This window comes from Zonotrichia leucophrys, chromosome 18 (assembly GCF_028769735.1).
Source record: "Zonotrichia leucophrys gambelii isolate GWCS_2022_RI chromosome 18, RI_Zleu_2.0, whole genome shotgun sequence".
In the NCBI taxonomy this organism is placed as follows: Eukaryota; Metazoa; Chordata; class Aves; order Passeriformes; family Passerellidae; genus Zonotrichia; species Zonotrichia leucophrys.
This window is the reverse complement of record NC_088187.1, coordinates 9,227,764-9,250,287: the sequence shown is the minus strand read 5'-3', so window position 1 is coordinate 9,250,287 and position 22,524 is coordinate 9,227,764. Positions and strand designations below refer to the sequence as shown.

The 22,524-nt window shown below is 42.4% G+C and overlaps 1 protein-coding gene across 2 annotated transcripts; it reads right to left on the bottom strand.

The window, feature by feature from the left end:
- Nucleotides 1–2,732: 2,732 nt before the first annotated feature.
- Nucleotides 2,733–11,344, bottom strand: APOH (apolipoprotein H). 2 transcript variants are annotated; one of them, XM_064728552.1, is made up of 8 exons: nt 11,005–11,186; nt 9,454–9,630; nt 8,261–8,357; nt 6,857–6,933; nt 6,064–6,252; nt 5,276–5,455; nt 3,967–4,164; nt 2,733–3,161 (listed from the first exon to the last, which is right to left on the bottom strand). In XM_064728552.1, the coding sequence occupies exons 1-8, from the start codon at nt 11,066–11,068 to the stop codon at nt 3,091–3,093; spliced, it is 1,053 nt and encodes a 350-aa protein (XP_064584622.1). In that variant the 5' UTR covers nt 11,069–11,186; the 3' UTR covers nt 2,733–3,090. The 2 variants fall into 2 exon arrangements, with proteins under 2 accessions (XP_064584622.1, XP_064584623.1); XM_064728553.1 differs by lacking the exon at nt 9,454–9,630 and having other exon boundaries at nt 11,005–11,344.
- Nucleotides 11,345–22,524: the final 11,180 nt, after the last annotated feature.

Here is a 22,524-nt window from a genome sequence, read left to right as displayed (position 1 = left end):
TTATCTCGAACAAACAAACTCTTCAACACTTCTGAGTTTGATTCAGATGCACATAGAGATCAAACAAGAAACCCTTGCATGTACAGTAGGAAATTGGCTGTTTTCTTTGATTTCTGAGCTAATCTTCGTTAGGAATGATTCTGTGTTAGGGCTCATTGGGTGATAGATGTGACAGCTACACTGGGGCCTGCTCAGAGTGCCTTAATCCCACATTTGCACAGAAGCAGTGCAAAAATCACTGATGGAGTATTTCAACCATGGTAGAATCTCAAGAGTACATTACAAGGATGATTTATTATCTTGAAATTTCAGATTTAAAATAGTTGTCATTTGGTGTATATTGGAACACGGGACCCTTTTCATGTGGGTTAAATCCATGGTAGATCCTTGCAGCAGAGCAGGGCTGCTGTGTTTCTGCACATTGCCTTCAGATTTGAGTGTATCTCTGTCAAACTCATCACAAAGTACTTTGAAAAACTGAATTTGCTGGAACATGATCAAAAAGAGCATGAGGCCAAGAAAAATCAATGACTGGAACCACTACTCCAAGAGAAGTTTCCTGAGGGAGTAGATCCAGTTTCTGGGTCTGCTTCCCAAGGCAGAGCAGGGTGGCCACAGAGGTTGGAGCCTACCTGAAGTGATTTGACAATTGCAAAACTTCTGTCCAAAAAAACAGAAAGAAAACCACAAGATTGAGGAAATGGCTGAGGTCTTGTCTCCATCCAAAGCTGCAGCCTGGACATGAGGAGCACTGATGTACCCTGACTCTCCTGAGGAAATCACTGTAGACACACTGATACAGAACACAAAGATATCCCAACCAGAATACAGAACAAATTCCCAATTTGAATTGTAAAAACACGGTCATTTAAGCAAAACATATTCAATCCTTTTTTTTTTCCCCTCACATTTTACCATGTTCTCTTATCTCTTTAACTGTCTCAGCAGGTTGCCACAAGTAACATGAACACAGCTTAAGGCATTTTTTCAAACATCTCAAAAATACAGAAAAAAAAAGAAGGCAGGTCTCACTGCCTCATACCAGCTTCTGGAACACTTCGAGTTGCAAGACATTATTTTTCAGCCCTTCTGAGCAAATCTTTCATGTCTGGAAAGTTGTGATTCACAAACACCTCACTACTTCAAAGAGTTAACAGGTCACAGATTTTTTTTTCTCCCTCTTCATGCCTCAGGAGAGTAGATAATAAATTCAGCATGTGAGCATTGGCTCCTAAGGGTGATCCTTTCAAGTATTCCAGTGCTTCACATCCAGTGAGGAAGCAGGGCCAGCTGATTTGTTCAGTCATTATTCTGTGTATGGGTAAGTAGAACTGGGAAAATTTCCTTAGAAAAGCCTCAGTTTTCCTGGGGCAGCTGTTTTTTGTGCAAAACACCAGACATTCCAGGGGCAAGCTGCATTTAGGGGGCAGTGAATGCTAAGTTTGCTTATGCCAACTTCACGGGGTTTGCTGTGACACACGAGTTAATATTAAACTGTGTTTGGTATCTCAGCAACTGTCCTGAACATCCTGATCCCAGAGATGGATCCACACCACATTTAGACTGGATTTCCAAATTCATTGGCTCCTGCCAGCTGAGCTATGCATGTCTTAGAAGGACTTAGGGGTATCTTGCAAACTTCATTTGAGGATTCCACCTAAATGTGTTCAACCAAAATATGGCACACACTGCACCAATATTCAGTTGCCAGCATGAATTTGTCTGTCTCTGCATAAAAAAAAAAATATTGCTGAGTACAAAGTACTAAATACTTAATAATAGCTGCCTCAATCTCTCCTTAAAAATAGGAAGCATAAGGATGAATTACATCAGTCATGCTATTAAAATATTCATACCTTACCAAAAAAAAAAAAAAAAAAAGATAATTAGAATATGTTTGGAGTTCTTTAATGGCAGCTCTACCATCTTACAAGCAGCTTGATCTTAATGTTAAATGGTCCTTTTAAAAGTTCTGCAGTGGATTATTACTTACTGTGGAGCTCATGCTTTTTGTCAAAGAAAAGGCTTTTAAACTGCAGAGGGAACCCTGTATGACTCATGACAATTTATTGTAAGTGTACCACAAATATTTCTGTATCACTTTCTAGTATGTTGAAATTATAATTACTTTTTCTGAATGAAAATACAGACATAAGCACAAAACTTGCCAGACTGGATCATACCAGTAAGCTGCCTGTACCATAAATCAAATTAAAAGTAGTTTACTTCAGAGCTACTTAATGATCAGAGATCAGAACTGTTGCTCAATGGTGTACAGTTCTCTTAAAAAAAAAAACAACAACAAAAAACCAAAACTGAAGCAATTATGTTGTGTAATATTGAAACAGAGGTAAAAATTAACAGTGGTTTAAAACAGTTTCAGGTGAAGTTAGAATCTCTAAAATGTAAATGGTCTTACTAACTGAAGCAATTGGTTTTTAAGCAATATTTAAAAACCCTTTATCTGATGCTGTTGGTGTTTAAATCATGCTTGGATTCTTGGCTTCTAAACTCATTTGGAAATCTCAGTCTTTCTACTTACGTAAATTCTGGAAAATCCCAGGCTCGTGGCCTCTGTCTATCTATAATTAAAGGTCCACTCCCTGTCACAGGGGAGTGGTAATGGAATCAGAACCCAGTAATTACTAATGATTAAGGCCTCTTGCTATAAATCAGTCTAGAGCTAAAGGATCTGATTGATGATTAGGTAATATTAAATAAGAACACACTAGTGGCTGAAAATCACTTTATTGTAAAGCAACTGCTATTGAGGAGGTCATTTACAGTTGCATAAATGTTGGAAATGTGCAGAGAGAAGCACTAGTGCAGGGATTTGGAAGAAGGCAGAGACAGGAGAGTGGAAGTTAATGGCTGAAATGATGTTGTAGCTTGTGGAAGAGACTGGAGGGGGATGGTGGGAGGGAAGAAAGCATTCACAGATTCCAGATTTCACCTGGAAATTTACACTTCCAGGACCTGAGTTACATTTACAAGACCCAAGTTACACTCACAGGACCTAAGCTTTCCTCTTGTATATGGAATGTTCTGTCTCAGCAAGGCAGAAATTTAGTACTGGGTTATTTCTCTGCTTCAGGCTTCATCTTCACAGGCTTTCATCTCTGAGGGGTCTTTCTTCACCAGAGTTGAGAAAAAGCCACGTTCTGTTGGAGACAAGTGAAGAACTTGGGTTAATTTCTTACAACATGTGACAGCTGAAAACAACAGCGAGGTGAGCAGTCAAGAAATACACTTTTATTTTCTATCTTAATAAAGCCGAGCTACGTACATCAGAAGCCAAATGTGAGGAGAGATGTTTTCATCGTGGACAGGCTGTGCTTTTCCTCTGCTTAGAAATGAAACTAAAACTTACAAGGAAAATCCTATGCAAGGAATATTGACAAAACAAGTGTGAAACGTTTCCTCTTGCTGGCAAAGTTGGTAATGTCTATTTATTTATTCTAAAAGCCTGAGTGCCTGTGAAGCTTTTCCTGCAGCATCAACTCCTCCCCACAGCTCTCAGCTGCTTTTCAACACTCCTGGTCCAAAGTGTTTTCCTGATCAGCACAAGGTGGGAATAATTCACCAGAATAAGAGGGAATATGTCAGGTTCTCAAACCTGCAGCAGTGTTCAGGCTTTTTGTCCCTAAAGAAGGTGCTGATCCAAGGATTTGGGAAATCCCAGAATACTTCACATATGGCCTTTTCTTTGGGGTAGTAACATCTTTAAGTGGCATCTTCTAGAACAGAACAGGAATTAAAGCAGGGCTGTGGCACAACCAAAGGAAAATTTTTGCTGAGCATTCTCTCTTCAGGCCATTTTCTTCCAGAATGCCCAATAACTCAAACACCCAGGAATTCAAACAGCCACTCAGGTAGGGCCTGAAGATGAATTCTGACATTGTCCCCCACGTTAAGCAGTTGTAATTCCCCCACCAGGAGCTGGTTTGTTGTCAGCCTGGCTCATACCTTTAAAGCAGGCAGGGAGGGTGAAGTTGCCATCCACACACGCCACATCTACAGTGTAGGCACAGGACTTTTCCTTGTTCTTGCAGAAGAAGGAGACAGTTTCTCCATGCAGAATGCCATCCTTCAGGTCGTTCTGAACCCTCTTCTTCTCTCCATTGTACAATACTACTGCTTTCTTAACTGGTATTTTACATGGTGCTGGAAAAAAATCCAGTTATAAGGAGCAGGTTTGAAAAGGGGGTAGAACAGATCCCAGCAGAATTCTGTGTATGTGACATTTGGGAATGAAAAATGTGTCCCACATATGGACAGAACTTCTGCTGGTATGAAAATGCTGAAGAAATTCAGACCCTGAAGCATAGGGTCAAAAGTTTCCAGTGAAAATCCAGCCTCAGTGTAATATCTGATGACATGAAATAGGAAGAGGAGAGGAAATGCTCAGACAGAATAAAGTTACATGGCTGATTATTGGAGTCAATCCAGATACATCAATGTCATACAACATTCAGTGTTGGGAGAGGGCTTAGATTATCAGGCCCTTGCAATTCCTTTTTTTTGCTTCCTTTTGAGCACAGCTCTTGCACAAAGGAGTGACTGTTGGAATTCAGGACATCCCTCTGGCTGTCCTGGATTGCCCAAACCCTGCCAGGGGGCTCAGAGACCCTGGCACACAGCCCAAGACACCTGTGACTTTGATTATGACCCATGGAAAAAATTATCAACCTTATATGAGGGTCTGCAAGCCAAGAAAGTCTAAGTAGAATAATAGTTAGTCTGTCACGGGGTGAAAAATAGATTTTTTGGAGGTTTTAGAATGGGGGTTCAGGAGTCAAGATGGGGGAATTTGGGTGTGTCCAGCCTTTCTCCTTCTTCTTCTTGGCCTCCATCTTCTGCTGTGATGGTGGCACTTTTGGATTGGTTTAGAGTAGAAGCTCACTGTCTAACATAGGTGATAGGTATTGGGAAGTTATGGTAAATAATATACATATATAAAATATACGTAGTTTTTAGTATAAAAAGATAACGCACAGTGTGCCTCTGTCTGACGTGCTGAACAGACCTCAGCAGGCCAGAGGAAGAATTTTATAGATAAGAAACAATAAACAACCTTGAGAATGAGAACTGAAGAGTTCTGAGAATAGAAGAGTTCTCCTTCTTCGACTGCCGGGCTGGAAAAAGAGACTTTCCAACCCATCTCGGGGTCACTGTGACCAGCAGAAGTCCCAAGAAGTGACGGCCGCACAGTCAGAGCAGGGGCCAGGTGGAGGAGCTCAGTTTGTTCCCTGTTTCTGGGGATGGGGGTGCTCACCTCGGCAGGCTGGCTTTGTGGACCAGTTCCCAGAGCTCTCACAGCGGGAGTGTTTGGGTCCCTCCATGACGAAGCCGGACTGGCAGCCGAAGCTGACGCTCTCGTTGTAGTGGTAGGTTCTGCGCACTGCGAACTCTATGAACCCATTCTCTATTCCTATCGGAGTGGGGCAGGTCACAGCTGGGGGGCAAAACCAAACACAAAGCTTTAGCAGTGTCACAGGTCAAATAGACAGCTATAAACCTGAAAAATGTACAAAAACTTTCACAGCGGGTCATTGCAGTGTCTTTCACAGGAAACACCGACAGGGGAAAGCAGCTTCAAAACCACAACAAATAAATAAACATTGCTTGTTTTAAATCCACATCCGTTGCAATCTGTGGTTATAACATGAGTTAAAACGTGGTGCAATTTAACTAAAAGCAGGGAAGTTTTTAGGACTGAGGGTAAGGTTGGCTGTTTCTGAGGTGAATCTGAGCACTTGGAATCAAATGTTGGCTGCACACTGGAGGCCAGGCTCAGGTTGCCCACTGTGCACCATGTTTAGCAGGGTTTGTTTATATAACCTTTACACCTGCACCAAACGTTTTGTCAATCCCATGTTATGTGCCATGGGTTAGCAATCTCCTTGATCCACAAGCCTCAATGATTGCAGAATTCAGCTGCAGAGGAGTTGTGCTGTATGTTTGCAATTAAAGTTGTAAAAAAAAAAAAAAATTAAAATATTATTGTTCATTTAATTTTGTATCTATAGTTCTCAGGAATATGGATAAAAGTGAGTTACTCACCCTTGCACACTGGAATGCTGCTCCAGGTGCCATTGGCCATGCAGGTGGCTGTCTCATTCCCAATCAGGGCAAGAGGAGGGACACATTCAAACTGGATTGTGTCCAGGAAATGAGAGACATTTCCAGGATGTAGGCGACGGAAAGAGATGACCCCAAATTCTGAGAGCGAGGGAGGTGCACAAGTCACAGCTACAAAAGCACAGAATTCAAAAAATTCAGAAAAAGGTTTAAAGCATTCAGGAAAAAAAAAAAAAGCATTCAGAAAATTAAATCTTAACAATCAAATAATTGTGGAATCAGAGGAGCAACGTTCTTATGACTAAATGAACCCACATGGAATCACAGCTGGCAAAATATAATTTAAGTTAAAAGTGTCAGAGGGGCCTCAGAGTATGGAATTCATGATTTTTGCTGGATTTTTCAGCTAATATTACTGCTTTTCAGTCAAGTGTTTTTGCAGGATAGGTTATGGCAAAACCCTGCATAAGTACAAAGGCATGACAATATCCTCTTTTTATACACAGGGAGGAGGAATTTGAGTGGATAAGCATCTTACCTCCAGCTGTAAATAGCATCCCTGATCCCCGACCTTTTGTTCAGACCTTTCAACTGTATTTCTCTAAAACCCACACATAGAAAACCAAATATGCAGCATTTTGCTTGATTTTTCCCAACCAGCTTTTGCACAGCACTAAAGGAGACTTCTGAATAAGAGTATATATAATTCTGAGCAATGCAAAGGAATATTTCTGGAATAAGAATAAGGATCTTTATTTTTTATTGAAACACATACGTTGGCACTGGGGAAAAGTTCCAGTCCACTTTCCATCTGCCATGCACTGGCTCGTTCTTGACCCAACAAGGTTGTAGCTGGAAACAAACAGACCAGGTTATCAGAGCAGGGGGATCAATCAAAGATCTGCCATTTCTCATAAACACAATGAAGAATCCAGCTCTGAAATCCTTCTCTAGTTTAACAGTTCCTGATCTCAAAGGAAATTTAGAATCAGATCTGAAAAACTGTAAATATCCAAATATTGCAAAGACCCAGGAAGAAGGCTCGATACAGAAAGATGTTTTCTGGTTTCAATTTTATATTCTGTTTTATATATTAATTTCCACAACTGATTAATACTGTGGATGTATGTAAATAGCAAATATTGATTTGTGATTGCTAATGCAAATGGTATGGTTTCTTGGGAGGAGGTCCCAGTTAATTATGGCAATTAATTTTGGCAATAGGACCAAATATTGGAAACAATTTAGTGTTCTTAAAGTCACCAAGGTGCATTGTTGTATTTTACTCACAGACATTTCAATTTCCATTTGCACACAACACACTTTTCTCCTATCATCTGTATTCACACAAATAGCATCTACTCTGAGTTTTAAAGAAATACTCATAATGAGTCTGGCATTTCAACACCACACAGCTGAACACCAGTAAATTAGAATTAACAAAACTAAATCAAGTCCCATTACTACACTTGGTGTCACAGTTGAATTTATTTATTCCTTATCTTGCTGCTTTTTTACAGAAGGAGGTTGTTGAGGCTGTTGACACTTTTCAGTGAGCTCCAGGCTGTGTCTCACCTGTCCCCTTCCAGGTAAGCCCTGATTTGTCATTAATTGCCCAAGTACAATTAAATACATGCTGCTATCAAATTCTTCCCTACATTTACCATAACTACTTTTTAAAATTCATCCTTTTTCCTAAAGCTAATGAATATCCCTGAGAAAAAGTGCATTTACTGCAGGTAAGTTAAGATTAACCTCATGTTTTCATTTACTGAGCTTGGAAAGGCATAGAAACACAATTTCCACTCCTCAGAGCCCAACAGCATAACTTTGATGGAGATTATCTACTCTCTGCTGGAGGATTCCATCTCATGATGTAATAAGAGGATTTGAAAAGCAGGGGAAAGCAGTCCAGAATAAATTTTTTGCATAAAATCTCTGCTATTTCGGTGGTTTCTGTATTTGTAAGACTTTTCTTTGGAGTAGCAAAGCCCCATAATGTTATAGCCAAGAGTGAACAGAGGTGGATCACCAGAAAAGCTTTTTTTAAATGATTTCTGAAATGTAGATGAGATTTATGTGCAGCTTTCAGTGTTCTCTGTCTTGCAGTGTGGCAGTGGGTGATACTACAATGTGATTTATGCTGTTTATTGAGCAGCATGAGGAAGGGAACACTTACCCTGGATCACATGAAAAAGTTACAGTACTCTGGTACTGAAGCTCTTCAAACTCCATTTTCCCATTCTGCAGGGGTGGAGGAGGGGGACATCTCCTTGCTGTTTATTAAATATTAAAAAAGGAGAATATTATTTCATGAGGCATGACATAATAATTTCATTATAGTGGGAACAGGTAGATCATAAAGGGTCATCCTGGTGTCTTTCACATTTCTCCATTGCCATTTACTACATTCACAAGTCTGGCTGTTCTACGTTTCTATCAAAATACAAGTTTTTGGGATTAAATATTTTTAACACTGGATGGCCTGAGGAATGTAAGTTGTCTGCAATGAAATGATGGGAATGCATCTGAGGATGCAATAAATGCAGGGGTTATGAAGCAGCACGTGTTGTTAGAGAATGAGCACTGCAGGGCTGGGGTGCGTGAGGGTTCCTCCTGTCCTGCTCCCATCTCCATCCCCCTCTGTGTACGTGACATTTGGGAATGAAAAATGTGTCCTACACATGGACAGAACTTCTGCTGGTATTAAAATGCTGAAGAAACTCAGACCCTGAAGCGTTGGGTCAAGAGTTTCCAGTGAAAATCCAGCCCTGTGATAGTGGTCACAGGGGTTCTTGGATGAGGGAAGAGATGTGGATTTGACTCCATATTTCAGAAGGCTTGATTTATTATGTTATGATACGTACATATTGCATTATAACTATACTGAAAAGAATAGAAAGAAAGGTTTCCTCTCAGAAGGCTAACTAAGCTAAGAATAGAATGGAAAAGAATGATAGCAAAGGCAGCTGGCCGTGACTGGTCACTAAATCCAAACATCCACGTGAGACCGATCACGGATCCACCTGTTGCATCCCACAGCAGCAGATAACCAGTGTTTACATTTTGTTTCTGAGGCCTCAGCTCCTCAGAAAGAAAAAAATCCTAAGCAAGGATTTTTAGTGAAAGGGTGTGTGCGACACAGCCCTAGTGCAATTTCTGTTACACTGAGAGCTGGGGCTGAAGGGCAGGGTGGGACACAGATGGAAGATCCTTTCCATCACCTCCCCTCTTCCACACACTGCTGTCCTCCAACGAGAGAGGGAAGAACCAGTGGAGAGAGAGCTGCTGAAATCCATCCGATTCCTGCCGTGGATGATGAAATGCCCTTTCAGGTCCGTGCCCACAGGGGCAGGAGGTGCTGGTACTCACGGAGGCAGAGCAGGGTGTTGAAGGCCCACTTGCCCGTCGGCAGGCACTTGTACTTCCTCTGCCCGCTGTTGGGCATGAACCCCGGCCGGCAGGTGTACTCCACTTCCTCACCCACTTCATACACCTTTTTGTCTACATTGAGGGTGGCAAACAACACTTCTGGTGGCCTGGGACACACTGGAGGAGAGGAATTTACAAGAGGTTTTGTTTACAAGTTGGAGAGAGGTCAGGCATGGTCAGGATCTGCTGCAGGTTCTCCAGTTAGCAAATTGGAGTTCTTTTGATTTCTCAGCTTGAAGCAGAGGATTCTCAATTGTTATGAGTTATAGAATCTCCCTGCCCTGAGCTTTTTTCTTCCTGAGGCAGCTGATGGCTGCCATAAGTATTAGCCAGAAAAAAATGTGGTGTTCTTCTTCTCCTCAGCAGCTCCACCAATGGTCCCAGTTAGATCTGGTGTCTAACTAAAATTTACTTTTCCTCCAAAAAGGATTTATGAAGGTGGTGCAGAAATTGAGTCAAGCTGCACCCAGGGAAATACAGGCTGGATAGCAGGGAAAAGTGTTTGACAGAAAGGGGGATAAAGTTCTGGAATGTTCTGCCCGGGGAGGTGGTGGAGTCCCCATCCCTGGGTGTGTTTAACAAAGCCTGGATGTGGCACTGGGGGCCAGGGCTTGGGTGAGGGGCTGGGGCTGGGTTGGACTCGATGGTCTTTAAGCTCTCTTCCAACCTGGTCATTCTGTGATTCTGTGGATTTAATTACAGTAAATTGCCTTGGACAAAACAGGGTGAGAATGACTTAGAAGCAAAGAAATGCCTTTCGTTTTTAATCCAAATCCGTTTGGAGGGGGTCAGCCTGAAATCAGGTATTTCTTCTTGTAATTAAATTCCTTTTTTCCCCAACTTTTCTGTTCACTGGGGCAGACCCTCTGTTCCATGAGCCAGCTCTGCTTTGCAAACAGCTCTAGCACGGTGACAGCAGGAACAGCTCGTCAGCCAGAGGGTGAGAACAGGAGGGAACAGCGAGGGAGGAACGGAGGGAGCAGCCTGAGCTCCTGCTGAGGACATGGAGAGAGGCTCCTGCTGCCACCGAGGGGAGAGCACAGAGGGACAGGGAGCGCAGGATGGAGAAATAAATGGCAAATACAGGGAGAGGGGACAGGAGACAGTGCCCGGAGCTCTGGGTGTGGGGGACAGGAGGAGAAAAGCAAAGCAGGAGCTGTGCGGGCATGGAGGGGTGAGCAGGGATGGAGCAGGTTCATTCCTGGCACACACACAGTTCCCCCCTGGCACCCAGGCAGCTGGGTCCCACAACATCTGTCTGCATTTCTTGTGCTTTCCTTCATTTGATGCTTTTGTACACAGCCACTCACTCACCACAGGAAGAGACAGAGGGAAAAGCAGAAAGCGAAAAGAGAAGAAAACCTCTCAGAGGAAAGCCTTGTTCGAAACAGTTGACCAGGATTATCTAGAGGCTTTAAAATCGCGTTGTTTTCTCAGTTTCCCCCATTCCCACCCCAGGATGGGCTGTCCCAGGAGGTGGAAGGCACTCACCTTTGGTCGCCAGAGCGCAGTGGCTCAGAGCCACCAGGCACCCGAGCAGTGCCAGGGGATGCATCCTGCCAGTCCCCGACGTCCCGAGTGCCCCCAGGCCGCGGCTCTGCCCTTAAAAACCCACAAAAGGATGGTTACACATTAACTCCTTGTGTTTATTCCCGTCCCAGTAAACAGAAGATAAAAGCTTCCTTGTGTCTCTGCTAATAAAGGCTGAAACAAGCGTCACATGTTGCTCCGGGGGCATAATGCAGGGATTCAGATGGCAATTTCTGCTCCTCTCTGGCTGTTTCTGCAGAGCATCTCCTGCTGGGACCCATGGTGATGGGGAAAACAGTATTCTCAGCATCTGTAGAGGATGAGGATATTTGGAATGCAAAATTGGGTTGAATAATAGAACTGTCACTCCGAGGCTCGTGTTTGTCACTGGAGCGTGGACATTTCAGTGTACCAAAGACTCCTGACAGTTATAGCAAAATCATTCCAAGGCAAAATGATCCATTTCGGAGTGACATTGGTATTGGAATGTGCCCCCAGTGAGGTACCAACCTCACGCCAGTTTACACAGATGATGATCTGGCCTGAAACTTGGGACTTCAGGGTCCCTTTTGATCTGATTCCTGTTGTCTTCCAATTACCAGTTAACCGAAGGCAGCAGAGACAGAGCTCAGTGCCAGCTCTGCTGGAAGGCTGAAATGATGATTCCTCTTCTTATTTGTGACAAGGGGGTCATAAATCAGATTTTTTGGTGGAATAAAGCCTTGTTGTGGCGCTGCAAGTTTGGGGCATCAAGTCAGAACTTGACAGGTATCAGCTGAGGTTCTGATCACTGCAGTTCTCCTAATTTAGCAGATTTTAACTGCAGGAGCATCTGAAGAGCAACCAAAATAACATTTGTGTAATGATTGTTCCACAGTTTGGTGTTTCTAATCTAAGTATCCTCCTCCCCTGCTGACTCACAGCCTGTGAGGGGGAGTGAGGGACATTTGAAGCTCTGAGAGAAGTTGGGTTATGTCAAGCTCTTACTGCTGGGATCTCCAATAGTTTGTTTATTTTTGTTTTATGAAATTTCTCTGTTTGCATTTGAAACATGAATTTTAGCCACAACATTAAACAATTGGGAACATGCTATTCTTCTCAGAAAGAAAACGCTGTGAATGTCCTGCTCAGACTATTTACCAAATACACAGTGCCGAAGGGCAAAGTACCACTGCTAAGCCAACAGAAAAAGATTGACTTCATTTTCTGTATTTACATCTGATAATTTTTCCATTTGTTACAGCCTGCTTTTTCCTCCTCTCTTTCACAAGGAGCATTTCCCTTCAAGGGACGCTGCTTTAATGACCTTTATTTCCTCTGGTTTAAATCCTTCGGTAGATCTGCCTGATATTTGGATTTTGTCCTTTTCTGTGTTTAAACACCGGGAATGGACGGGAACAATTTGGGGCATTTCGGCGTCGCTCCCACGCAGTTCCGGCTATGAGCAGCAGGGGGCGCAGCGCGCTCTGCCTTGGACCGGGAATTCCGAATTTTTCTGTAATAAAAAACGGAGAAAAAAGAGTTAAATTATCTGCACGTTCATTTCCCGTCGATTTCCTGCGTGAAAACTTTGCCTCTTTTAAAACTGAGATTTAAAACTGCATGTGAAAGGGACAGGGGAATGAATATTTATGTGTAGAAGTGCATAGTAACTGCCAATGTTGTGATTCTTCTTGAAAACTTATTTCTCTGCAACGAGAAACATCTGAAAGTACGTTACAAATAACTTTGTGTGTTCCAGAAACTGGAGGACACTGAGTTAATCACGAGGCTGGAGCTCCTCTGCTCTGGAGGCAGGCTGGGAGAGCTGGGGGTGCTCACCTGGAGAGAAGGAGGATCCAAGGAAACCTCAGAGCCCCTTGCAGAGCCTAAAGGAGCTGCAGGAGAGCTGGAGAGGGACTGGAGACCAGGGATCAGGGGACAGGACACAGGGAATGGCTCCCCACTGCCAGAGGGCAGGGATGGATGGGATACTGGGAAGGAATTGCTGGCTGTGAGGGTGGGCAGGCCCTGGCACAGGTGCCCAGAGCAGCTGTGGATGTCCCCGGACCCCTGGCACTGCCCAAGGCCAGGCTGGATGGGGCTTGGAGCAGCCTGGAACAGTGGAAGGTGGATGAGATGATCCTCAAGGTCCTTCCAACCCAAACCATCCTGTGATTCTATGATTTTTTTTTGGTTTATGATTCTATGAAAATGTGACAATTATCCTATGCGTTCACCTTGGCACAGCTTGAGCAAAACCGACCCAGTTCTTGCTGTGATTGTGCTTGTGTGCAATTATATACATCAGGTGATCTTCCATCAAATCCAGCCCACTCCTTTCACATGTCAGCTAATTTAATATCACAGCTCCTGCAAACCAAAGAATGAAGCAGAATTTGCTTTTATCAGAGACCTCATAAACACAGAGCAGAGTGGTGGTCTCTGCCCAGATAATAAAAATAATATCCTAAGGAAAGAAATGGCAGCTGCAGGCAGGGAAAGCAGTGCAGGAGCACTCTGAGGGGACATCAGCCAGCATGGTGGGAGCCAGATCAGTGTCCCAGCAGTCTCATGGTTACCTGGGGTTGTGCTAACACAGCCTGAAGGGAGAACATGCAGGAGGATGTGAACAAACTGCCTTTGCAGAAGTGGCATTGCCCAGCTACAATGTGAAGGGCAGCAAAGCAGAAATCCAGAGTGAATGTTTGAAAAGGCAGCAGTTTAATGATGGAGACTGGCATTGCTGGGTGATCAGAGGAATTTCTGCAAGAAACAGGACATAGGAAGAGGATAAGCCAGAAAAGGCCTTGAAAGTGAAGGTGAAAATGAAAAAGAAGGAGGAAAAAATAGAGAAAAATAAAAGAAAACTGATGATGAGAGCAATCTGTGCAGCAGCATTGTTCACTGACAGCAGGATCAACGGGAGCTGTCAGGACAGTAGGAAAAGACATTATAATAATTGGGACACAAGATAATAAGATAAGCAAAGGCTTTTGACTGGAATTGGTCTCCCCTGGAGCTATAATGCAGGAAGTTTTCAAGGACCAGGCAGGCTGAGGGGCAGTGAGGTAACAGTTCCCAGCTAATGACCTTGTGTTCTCCCTCTAACCTGCTGTTCCACTGCTCTGGTTGATGCTGTCATTTCCTGGTGCTGTGGGATGTGGCACTCTGCTCCTGGCACGGACTTGTCCTGCAGGACAGAGAGGCCTGGGTCTGCACTGCCCTCTGCTCTCGAGATTTTATGGCTTCTCTTCAACCACAAAATACATCACACAGCCAGGTCAAGATGCAGAAGTTTCTCAAATCAACAGGAATGTGCTGACTGGGGACACTGGTGAGGGCACACCTGGAGCGCTGTGTCCAGCTCTGGTCTCTCAGTATGGGAAGGACACTGAGATGCTCAAACCCATCCAGAGGAGGCAATGAGAGGCTGGAGAGGGGCTGGGAACACAAAACCCCTCTGAGGAACCCCTGAGGGAGCTGTGGGGGTTAATCCTGGAGAAAAGGAGGCCCAGGGGTGCCCCCATCTCCCTCACAGCTCCTGAAAGGGGCCTGTGCTCAGCTGGGGCTGGGCTCTGTCTGCAGCAGCACTGACACAGCCAGAGCACACAGCCTCGAGCTGCACCCAGGGAAATACAGGCTGGACAGCAGGGAAAAGTGTTTGACAGAAAGGGGGATAAAGTTCTGGAATGTTCTGCCCGGGGAGGTGGTGGAGTCCCCATCCCTGGGTGTGTTTGACAAAGCCTGGATGTGGCACTGGGGGCCAGGGCTTGGGTGAGGGGCTGGGGCTGGGCTGGGCTCCATGGGCTTGAAAGTATCTTCCAACCTGGTCATTCTGTGAATTCTGTGAATATTAAAGAGAGGCCTGAGTGCATTTACAGTTAAACAAATGTTTTAAAGCTGTGTTTGTCCAGCCAAACTCTTGTCATTTCAATCATTAGTGTTTCCAGGAGTGTAAACACTTGTGCCCAGCACAGACAGACATCGTATCATTGGAAATTTTACCATTGGAAATGGCATTCTGCTTTCCCTGCATCAACATGTCATGATAGAGTGGTGGCCCAGGAAAAGAAGTGAATATCCTGGATATTCCAGCTGATACAATTTTGTTTTTCTCTTACATTTATTCTCTGGAATAAACAAATTGCAACATGAAAGCTACTCTTTCTTGTGTCTCTGATAAGTACAGCTGTCCCTGTGCCAACCCCTGCTTGCTGCAGATTTCTGCCAGGCAGGAGAGCTGCCTTTGGGGCTGCAATGGGACCAGCAATCTCATCCTTCTCCCACAAGGATCAGACAATCAGATTCCAGCTTTTTTCCCACTGTTTCTCTTGTTCCACCTGTTGGTGACTGGGTTTCCATGTTCAGCCAGCCAGAAACCAGGATCCATTTGCAGTGTATTATTTTCTGGTGATATATTTTATATATATAAATAAATTTATTTCTATTTTTATATTGCCTGGTCTAGTGAAAGGTGTCCCTGCCTATGTTGTTCCATGATTGGAACAGGATGATCTTTGAGGTCTCTTCCAACCCAAACCATTCAATGATTCTCTGATGTTGGAAGTAAACATGTAGTAACAGATACTGACCTAACAGAATGTCTTTGGCACAGAAAAAGTAAACAGTGAGTATATAATTCCTAAAAATACTATTTTCACTCAGTAGCAAACTTTAGGGGTAAATTGCATTCCTAGTTACCACTGATGTTTCTGAATTTTTTCCTGAAGTTAACAAAATAATTATGATTTTATTCCTGGATCTGAAATCACTTTAAGCACCCACTGTGGGTATTAAAATCCCCATTGAATCTGAGGTGTCAGAGGGCTGGCACTAACAAGTGTTCCAGGTGACAGCAGGCCTGTGCTCCCCTGCAGAGGATGAAGGTGTTCCAGTTTTCACATACATTAAACTCACAGTGTACAAAACCAGAGAGCATTTTACAGCTCCTTCCTCCTCTCCGCCTTCTCATTTCCTGCACAGAAAACCCGGAGAATCTCTCTCACAGTTCTGCTGTGACCCAAATATTGTGAAACAGTCTGTTCCTCTGATAAATTTATCTAAATGCTGTCTAAAAAAATCTTGTGTTAAATTTCTTCCTCAGGAATGTCTAATTATGAAGCCTCAGGGGCAAATTATTCTCTGTGAGAGTTTGAATCTGCAGGGAGCAGATCTGCAAGGGACAGCTTCTGACATGTCAGTGTAAAAGCACAGCATGGAGGAACAGACTTGCTCTCCTCTTTTTGGCTGGTCCCAACTTTTTGCCTTCCCCTCAGTGCATTCCAGGGAGAAGCCATCAGAGAGAAAAGAAAAGAAGGAGTGAAAAGAGAATCCTCAGAGCCAGGGTGCTTGCCACACTCAAGCCAAACTGCTTCTCTTCTCCCAGCAAGTTGTCAAAAAAACTTTCAAGATTCTCTTCATCGTTATCCTTCCACTTCCTACTATGCCAAATGCCACAGATTTCTGTAACAGCAGCATCTGACCTATTTTTTTTTTATTGTTTTATGTATATATGTGTGTATTGCCTGTGGTTGTCATCTTGTTTACAAGTTGGAGAGAGGTCAGGCGTGGTCAGGATGTGCTGCAGGTTCTCCAAGGAGCACTCAGTGCTGCAGAAAGCACTTTACACTGAGTACATCAGACTGTCATTAGCATTTTCCCACCCCGTGTTCCAGCAGGGAATCCTGGCCAGGCTCACCCTGGCGTGACCCAGGGGAGGATTTCTGTCCAGCCCTGCCCTGGCTCGGTGCCACGGTGCTGTCCCAGAGCCCGGCCACCACCAGATTTATTTCCTGCCGCTCTGTGGCTTTCCCAAGTGAGGATAAGAGGATCAGCTACAGAGGAGCTGTTTGGGATATTCACCCACGTTAAAACCCCACTGAACAGGGCGTGTCTGGCATCAGTGCCCTATCAGAGACTTCTGATCAATCCAGAGACACCCTGGGATCTGTGTGAAGCACAGACATCAGCCGGGAAATTCTGCCTGGGCCCGAGCCCAGAGCGCTGCGGATGATTAAATCGACCTCTCTGTGACTCAGTTCCTGTGCACTGCGATGAAGAGTGGATACTGATCTCCCTTCTGGTGATCCAAACCCTTCCCACACTGTCCAAGGCTTCTCATTGGCTCCATTTGAGGATTTTTAAAATGGAATTTTATCAGTGATTTGAATCACATATTATATATAAACACATATTATATATGTGTTTATATATATGTGTGTGTTTATATATATAAACACATATATATGTGTGTTTCTATATATATAAACAATATTATAAACACACATATATATAATGTGTGTTTATATATTGTATATATAAACATATATACATATATATTTATATACAAAATATACATATATACAAATATATATATTATACGTATATATACATATATGTTAGTATAGATATATAATTTATATACATATTATATACAGTTAACAAAATTACAAGATTAAGGTTTTTTCCCCCAGATCTTTATTAATCTACACAAACAGTTGGCCGAGGGTTTTTTTAATATATTTTATACTATCTAATGTATATTATAATATATAACCCATATTGTATGTTTTATATAACATATAAAAATATAGCATATAAACAGATAAAATAAACATATAGCATATATATTTATTAATAATTATATATCTATATATTTATATATAATATCTATATTGATATACTAAATAAATAAAGAAATAGAAAGAAGATATTTTCTATATTTTTATACATTTGTATCTAGTTCCTTTTTAAAAAATATATATGCGCTTGTATTCTTAGCAACTTACTCTGAAGGGGGAGATTCCTCATTTCACTGCTGACTGACAAGCCTGAAAAATCTAAAAACACTCAGAACTGCAAACTCCACGTAATGTTGGATCCAGAGGGAAGACCGTTGATTTTATGAGCTGGTATTTGAGAGTGCTCTTGAATATTTAAACACAAGTGGATGAGTTTAGACCTAATGCTGAAGGTTTGTGGTGAGCTAAGGATTTTTCTAGAAATGTTGTGCTGCTGCTGGAGCTGCTCCTCCACCTCTGGGGTGAGGCTGTGCCCGATGCTCGTGGCATTATTCTGTGTCTGGATCCTGTTACAGGTTTGTGCTGTACCACAGGGATGATTCTTTTGTGCTGGGAACCATTAGGAAGATCTCAATAAACTAATTTCCCTTTGTTCCAGCCTCTAATCTGCAGCAATAAATCCAAGGGGAAGCTTTCCTAAGAGGAAGCAGATTTTGGAGGGGCCGGTATCAATAACTGGAATCAGATTTTCTGAAGGGCTCAAATCCTATTTGGACAAAGAAATGAAGGCCATAAAGTGAGCTTTTAAAAGTGCTCACTTTATTAAAGTACATTTTTGGTGTGTTGGTTTCTTCAGAAGATGCAGCTCTGTCTTGTGGTTTCCAGAAGGCTTTGACAATCTGGAAATCTTTGACTCAGCTGCTTTGACAATTTCCACATGTGTGTGAATCTCTAAAAATTCTGATTCTGGTGCTGTAATCTGCACCATCAGCAAGCCAGGCTCTTCTTGGAGTTTTGCATTTATTTTGTAATCTTCTGTAAAAATAACAAAAATAAATATCAGAGGTCATTTTTCTTTTATTCATTGCACATGGAGATTTTTTTTCGTTGCCCAGGAAGACAGAATGATGCTGCCAGCATTCTGGCAACAGGACTGAAATAAAATTGCAATCGTTCCAGCATTGCCAGGACTGATATCAGTGACATTCTCATAAATTCAAGTCTTGAAAGGAGAAGATGTCCAGATGTTTTGGAAAGAACAGATCATGAGCACTTTACAAAGTGAAAAGTATTTATTACAGAGGTTGAAAATGCACAGAAAGCACAAGTATGTTGGCTGCATATTTTGTTTCTTTTTAAAAAATAATCTCATTTTTCTCCCTCATGTCATCTAATTATGTGGTCATTAATGATAAGGACATTTTTTTTCATGGTTATCAGGCTATAGTCAAGTTAAATAATATTATTCCTCTGTACACGTTTGTTCAACCACTGTTGAAAACCTTTTTAAACCAAGCTGCCCAGCTCCTGTCTCACAGGCATAATATATCTGGAATAAAAGTCATGGCACTTTCACATGGAATGCCACGAGTTGTCTTTCCTTTTTCTTAACAGCATGGTGGGTGAGAAGCTTGATTTTTAAAATTACATTTTCTGGAAGAAAACTATCTTGAATGCAATTTTTTGTTAAAATCTCTAAATAATCTGTAAATAGTCTATAATTTTATTTACCTCCAGGTAGAAATTTTGGGCTGTTGAGGTCACAATAGCTTGTGAACCTGAATGGCAGCATGAGACTGGCTTAGAGCCACCTGAGGAGGTGTTCCTTGTTATGATATGTATTAGTCTGCTAATCTTCCCAGTCTTTAATCCACAATACTGTATTAAAGGACCAAAAATAGTCTCCACTGTCATTAAAGGACTGTTTCTGCTTCTTTTTTTTTTTTTTTTAATGTAAATTCTAGTGGGGAGTTGAATGAATGTTCAGTGCTGACAAAGAGAATCCTTCCTCTCCTTCCTTCTTTGTGGCACAGAGGTTTTCCACACTTCATTTTTCACCACTCTGGGCTTTGGAAATGTTTTTTTTGAAATTAATGTTAGCTTGTTTTGTGCGTCAGTGTTGTCACTTCTCAGTCTTTCTAAATTAAACAAATGTTTCAAAGCTGTGTTTGTCCAGCCAAACTCTTGTCATTTCAATTATTAGTGTTTCCAGGAGTGTAAACACTTGTGCACAGCACAGACGGACGTGGTATAATTGGAAATCTTACCATTGGAAATGGCATTCTGCTTTCGCTGCATCAACATGTCATAATAGAGGAAAAAAGAGAATATCTTGGATATTCCAGCTGATACAATTTTGTTTTTCTCTTACATTTATTCTCTGGAATAAACAAAATGCAACATGAAAGTTACTATTTCTTGTGTCTCTGATAAATGCTATTGACCTGTCAGAAATAATGAGTTGCAGTATGATACACATAATAACTATTTACAATTCATCTTCACAAGGCAAAATTCTACTCTTGCAAAATAATCATCTCCTTCAATTGAAGATTTGTGAGAATATGGTAAATAAAATGGCCCACACCTTTCTGCTCACATTGAAATGGTGAGAATTTCCACTTTGGCTTCAGTGCCAGTGAGGACAAAGCACAGCCTCAAGCAGGAGAAGTTCAGGATTTTTGGACATCAGGAAACAATTCTTCATGGAAATGGTGGCTGGGAATTGGAGGGGGCTGCAAAGGGAGGTTTGGAGATGTCCAAGGAGGGCCTGGATGTGTCACTCAGTGCTGGGGGCAAGGTGAGGATCAGTCACAGGTTGGACTTTGAGGTCTTGGAGAGCTTTTCCAGCCTCAGTGACTTTGGGAGAAAAGAGAGCTTTGAGGAAAAGCTTGGAGAGCTTTTCCAGCCTCAGTGACTCTGGGATCCCCTGATCCTGGGTTCACCCCATAAAGGAACAGCATTGTCCTGCTTTGCCAGGAGCTCTCTGCTGCTCCACAGGCTGATATTCTGGAGCTGGTATTTTCCATCAACGCAGCAGTACAAAGTTATTTACTATTTGTAGCAGTTGAACATCAGAAAAGCCCCTTGGAGATTCCAACAGAGTGTTACAAGGAGGTTTCAGGACAGTGACACATTCTGCTTGTCAAGGCCTCATGCTATGACGTACCTACAGAGGGCCTTGATCTGCAAACTTACACTGTAATGCAAAAAATGGGGGGAAAATAGGTTTTTGAGGGTAATTTTGGTCAGCTGGCAGTGATAGAGTATTTTTTTTAAATAAAGAAAAAAAAGAAGGCCCTAGAGATGGTGATGGGGGTGGTGGCTCAGGCAGGGCCCACCACTGCTTTGTCTCTGCCAGGTGCTCACCTGAGTGAGGAAAGCTTGATCCATTCTCCAGAGAATCTCTCACTTTCTGAGCATTTTCCATTCAGGGGACTTTCTGAGCCAGCCATGGGCTGTGTTTGGCCTGTGACATCCAATTTCTGTCTGCCCCAGGCCACCCCACTGCTCACACCCTGCACCAGCGCTGGTCCCGTGGGTTTGGTTCTTCTGGGCAAGGAATTCCAGGGCCAGCTGGCCTGGCCAAACCCACCTACTCTGTTCCTTACAAACCTGTCCCCATGTTTCCCTAAATCAATCACAGAGGCTCCCTTGTTTAGCTGGTACAAGAGCAGTTTGTTTTTTCCACATGGTTTGAGCGCTTTGTTTGTATTTCAAAGTCTCAGTCTTTCTGCTTTTTTTGTGTGTACAGTTGAAGACTGAAAGTTTGCCTACACCAGAGAATTGTTCTGATGCACTCAAAAGGGTGTGAATTCCTTTTTGGAAGAGATATTTAACATTTTTCCAGAGTGACTGCCGGTGGGAAGGACAAAATCAGCAAAACAACAAAGACAGCAAATACTCCAGCTGAGACAGAAATTTTTGTTTGTACAATCTGGAAAGCAGCAAAATCCAGGAAACATCCCAAAGGACCCCCATCACTCTTCAGTGTGCAACAGCATCAAGCTCTATAACTAGGAAAGATTTTACCATGCTCACATACTCCTGAGATATGAGAAAAGAAAGCAATGGGTTGTCACTCAGTATTCTGATAAGTCTGATATAAAAAAAAACTATTTTACACTCAATGTTCTGTATATGATCAGCCATTTATTTCCAATTTTATGGAGAGCTGCTATGAGGATAATGCACAAGCTATTTGCATGAGGAATGGGTTTTGCAAGGCTTTCAAGGAAACTCAAGTTGAAATAATGGCATCATTTATCTGTCACAATGGGAAGGAGGATTTTCCTGATTAGGGCATATCGATGGACTGCAGTTTCATCCCTGGGAAATTATTAATTATTATGAGATACCCATTTTCTTTTCCCCAGAATTTTTTCAGAAATACTCTTTCTGTGACATTTCATCTCTCACACGACTTTTTTTCTCCCTGTACTTGGTGTTCTTTTTGACTGTGTTTTAATGCAGTACTGGCCTGTGTAAACAAGCTGTCTGTCACATGGAATAATTTAATAATAAAACATGTCTTGTGACCCAGGGCTTCCCAACCTGCACTCTGAGGAACTCTGAGGGGAAAGGGGCAGAGAGGAGGACCAGTGTAACTGCAGAGACAGGGATAAAGTTGTGGGGTCTCTAAACACAAATGCTAAAAGACACAGAAAGATGCAGAAACCCACGTTTAGTAAAAATCATTTCCATCTCCTCCCCACTGGGATAAAAGACAGACAGATTCTTACAGAAATATATCTGTTTATGTTACCACAGCCTACCTTTTTCAATTTTTTTGGAAGGATTTAAGGTATATTGTTGCCAAACCAGGGATAAGAACAATAAACAGGCTTTTTGTTGTTGGTGGTGATTTTGGTTGTTTTTTTTTTTGTGAATGAATTTGTAGTAGAAAACCAGGACTGGTTAAAACATGACAAACTTAAGAATGGGAGCTTCAACATTAAACTTGATGGGTGATTTCAGA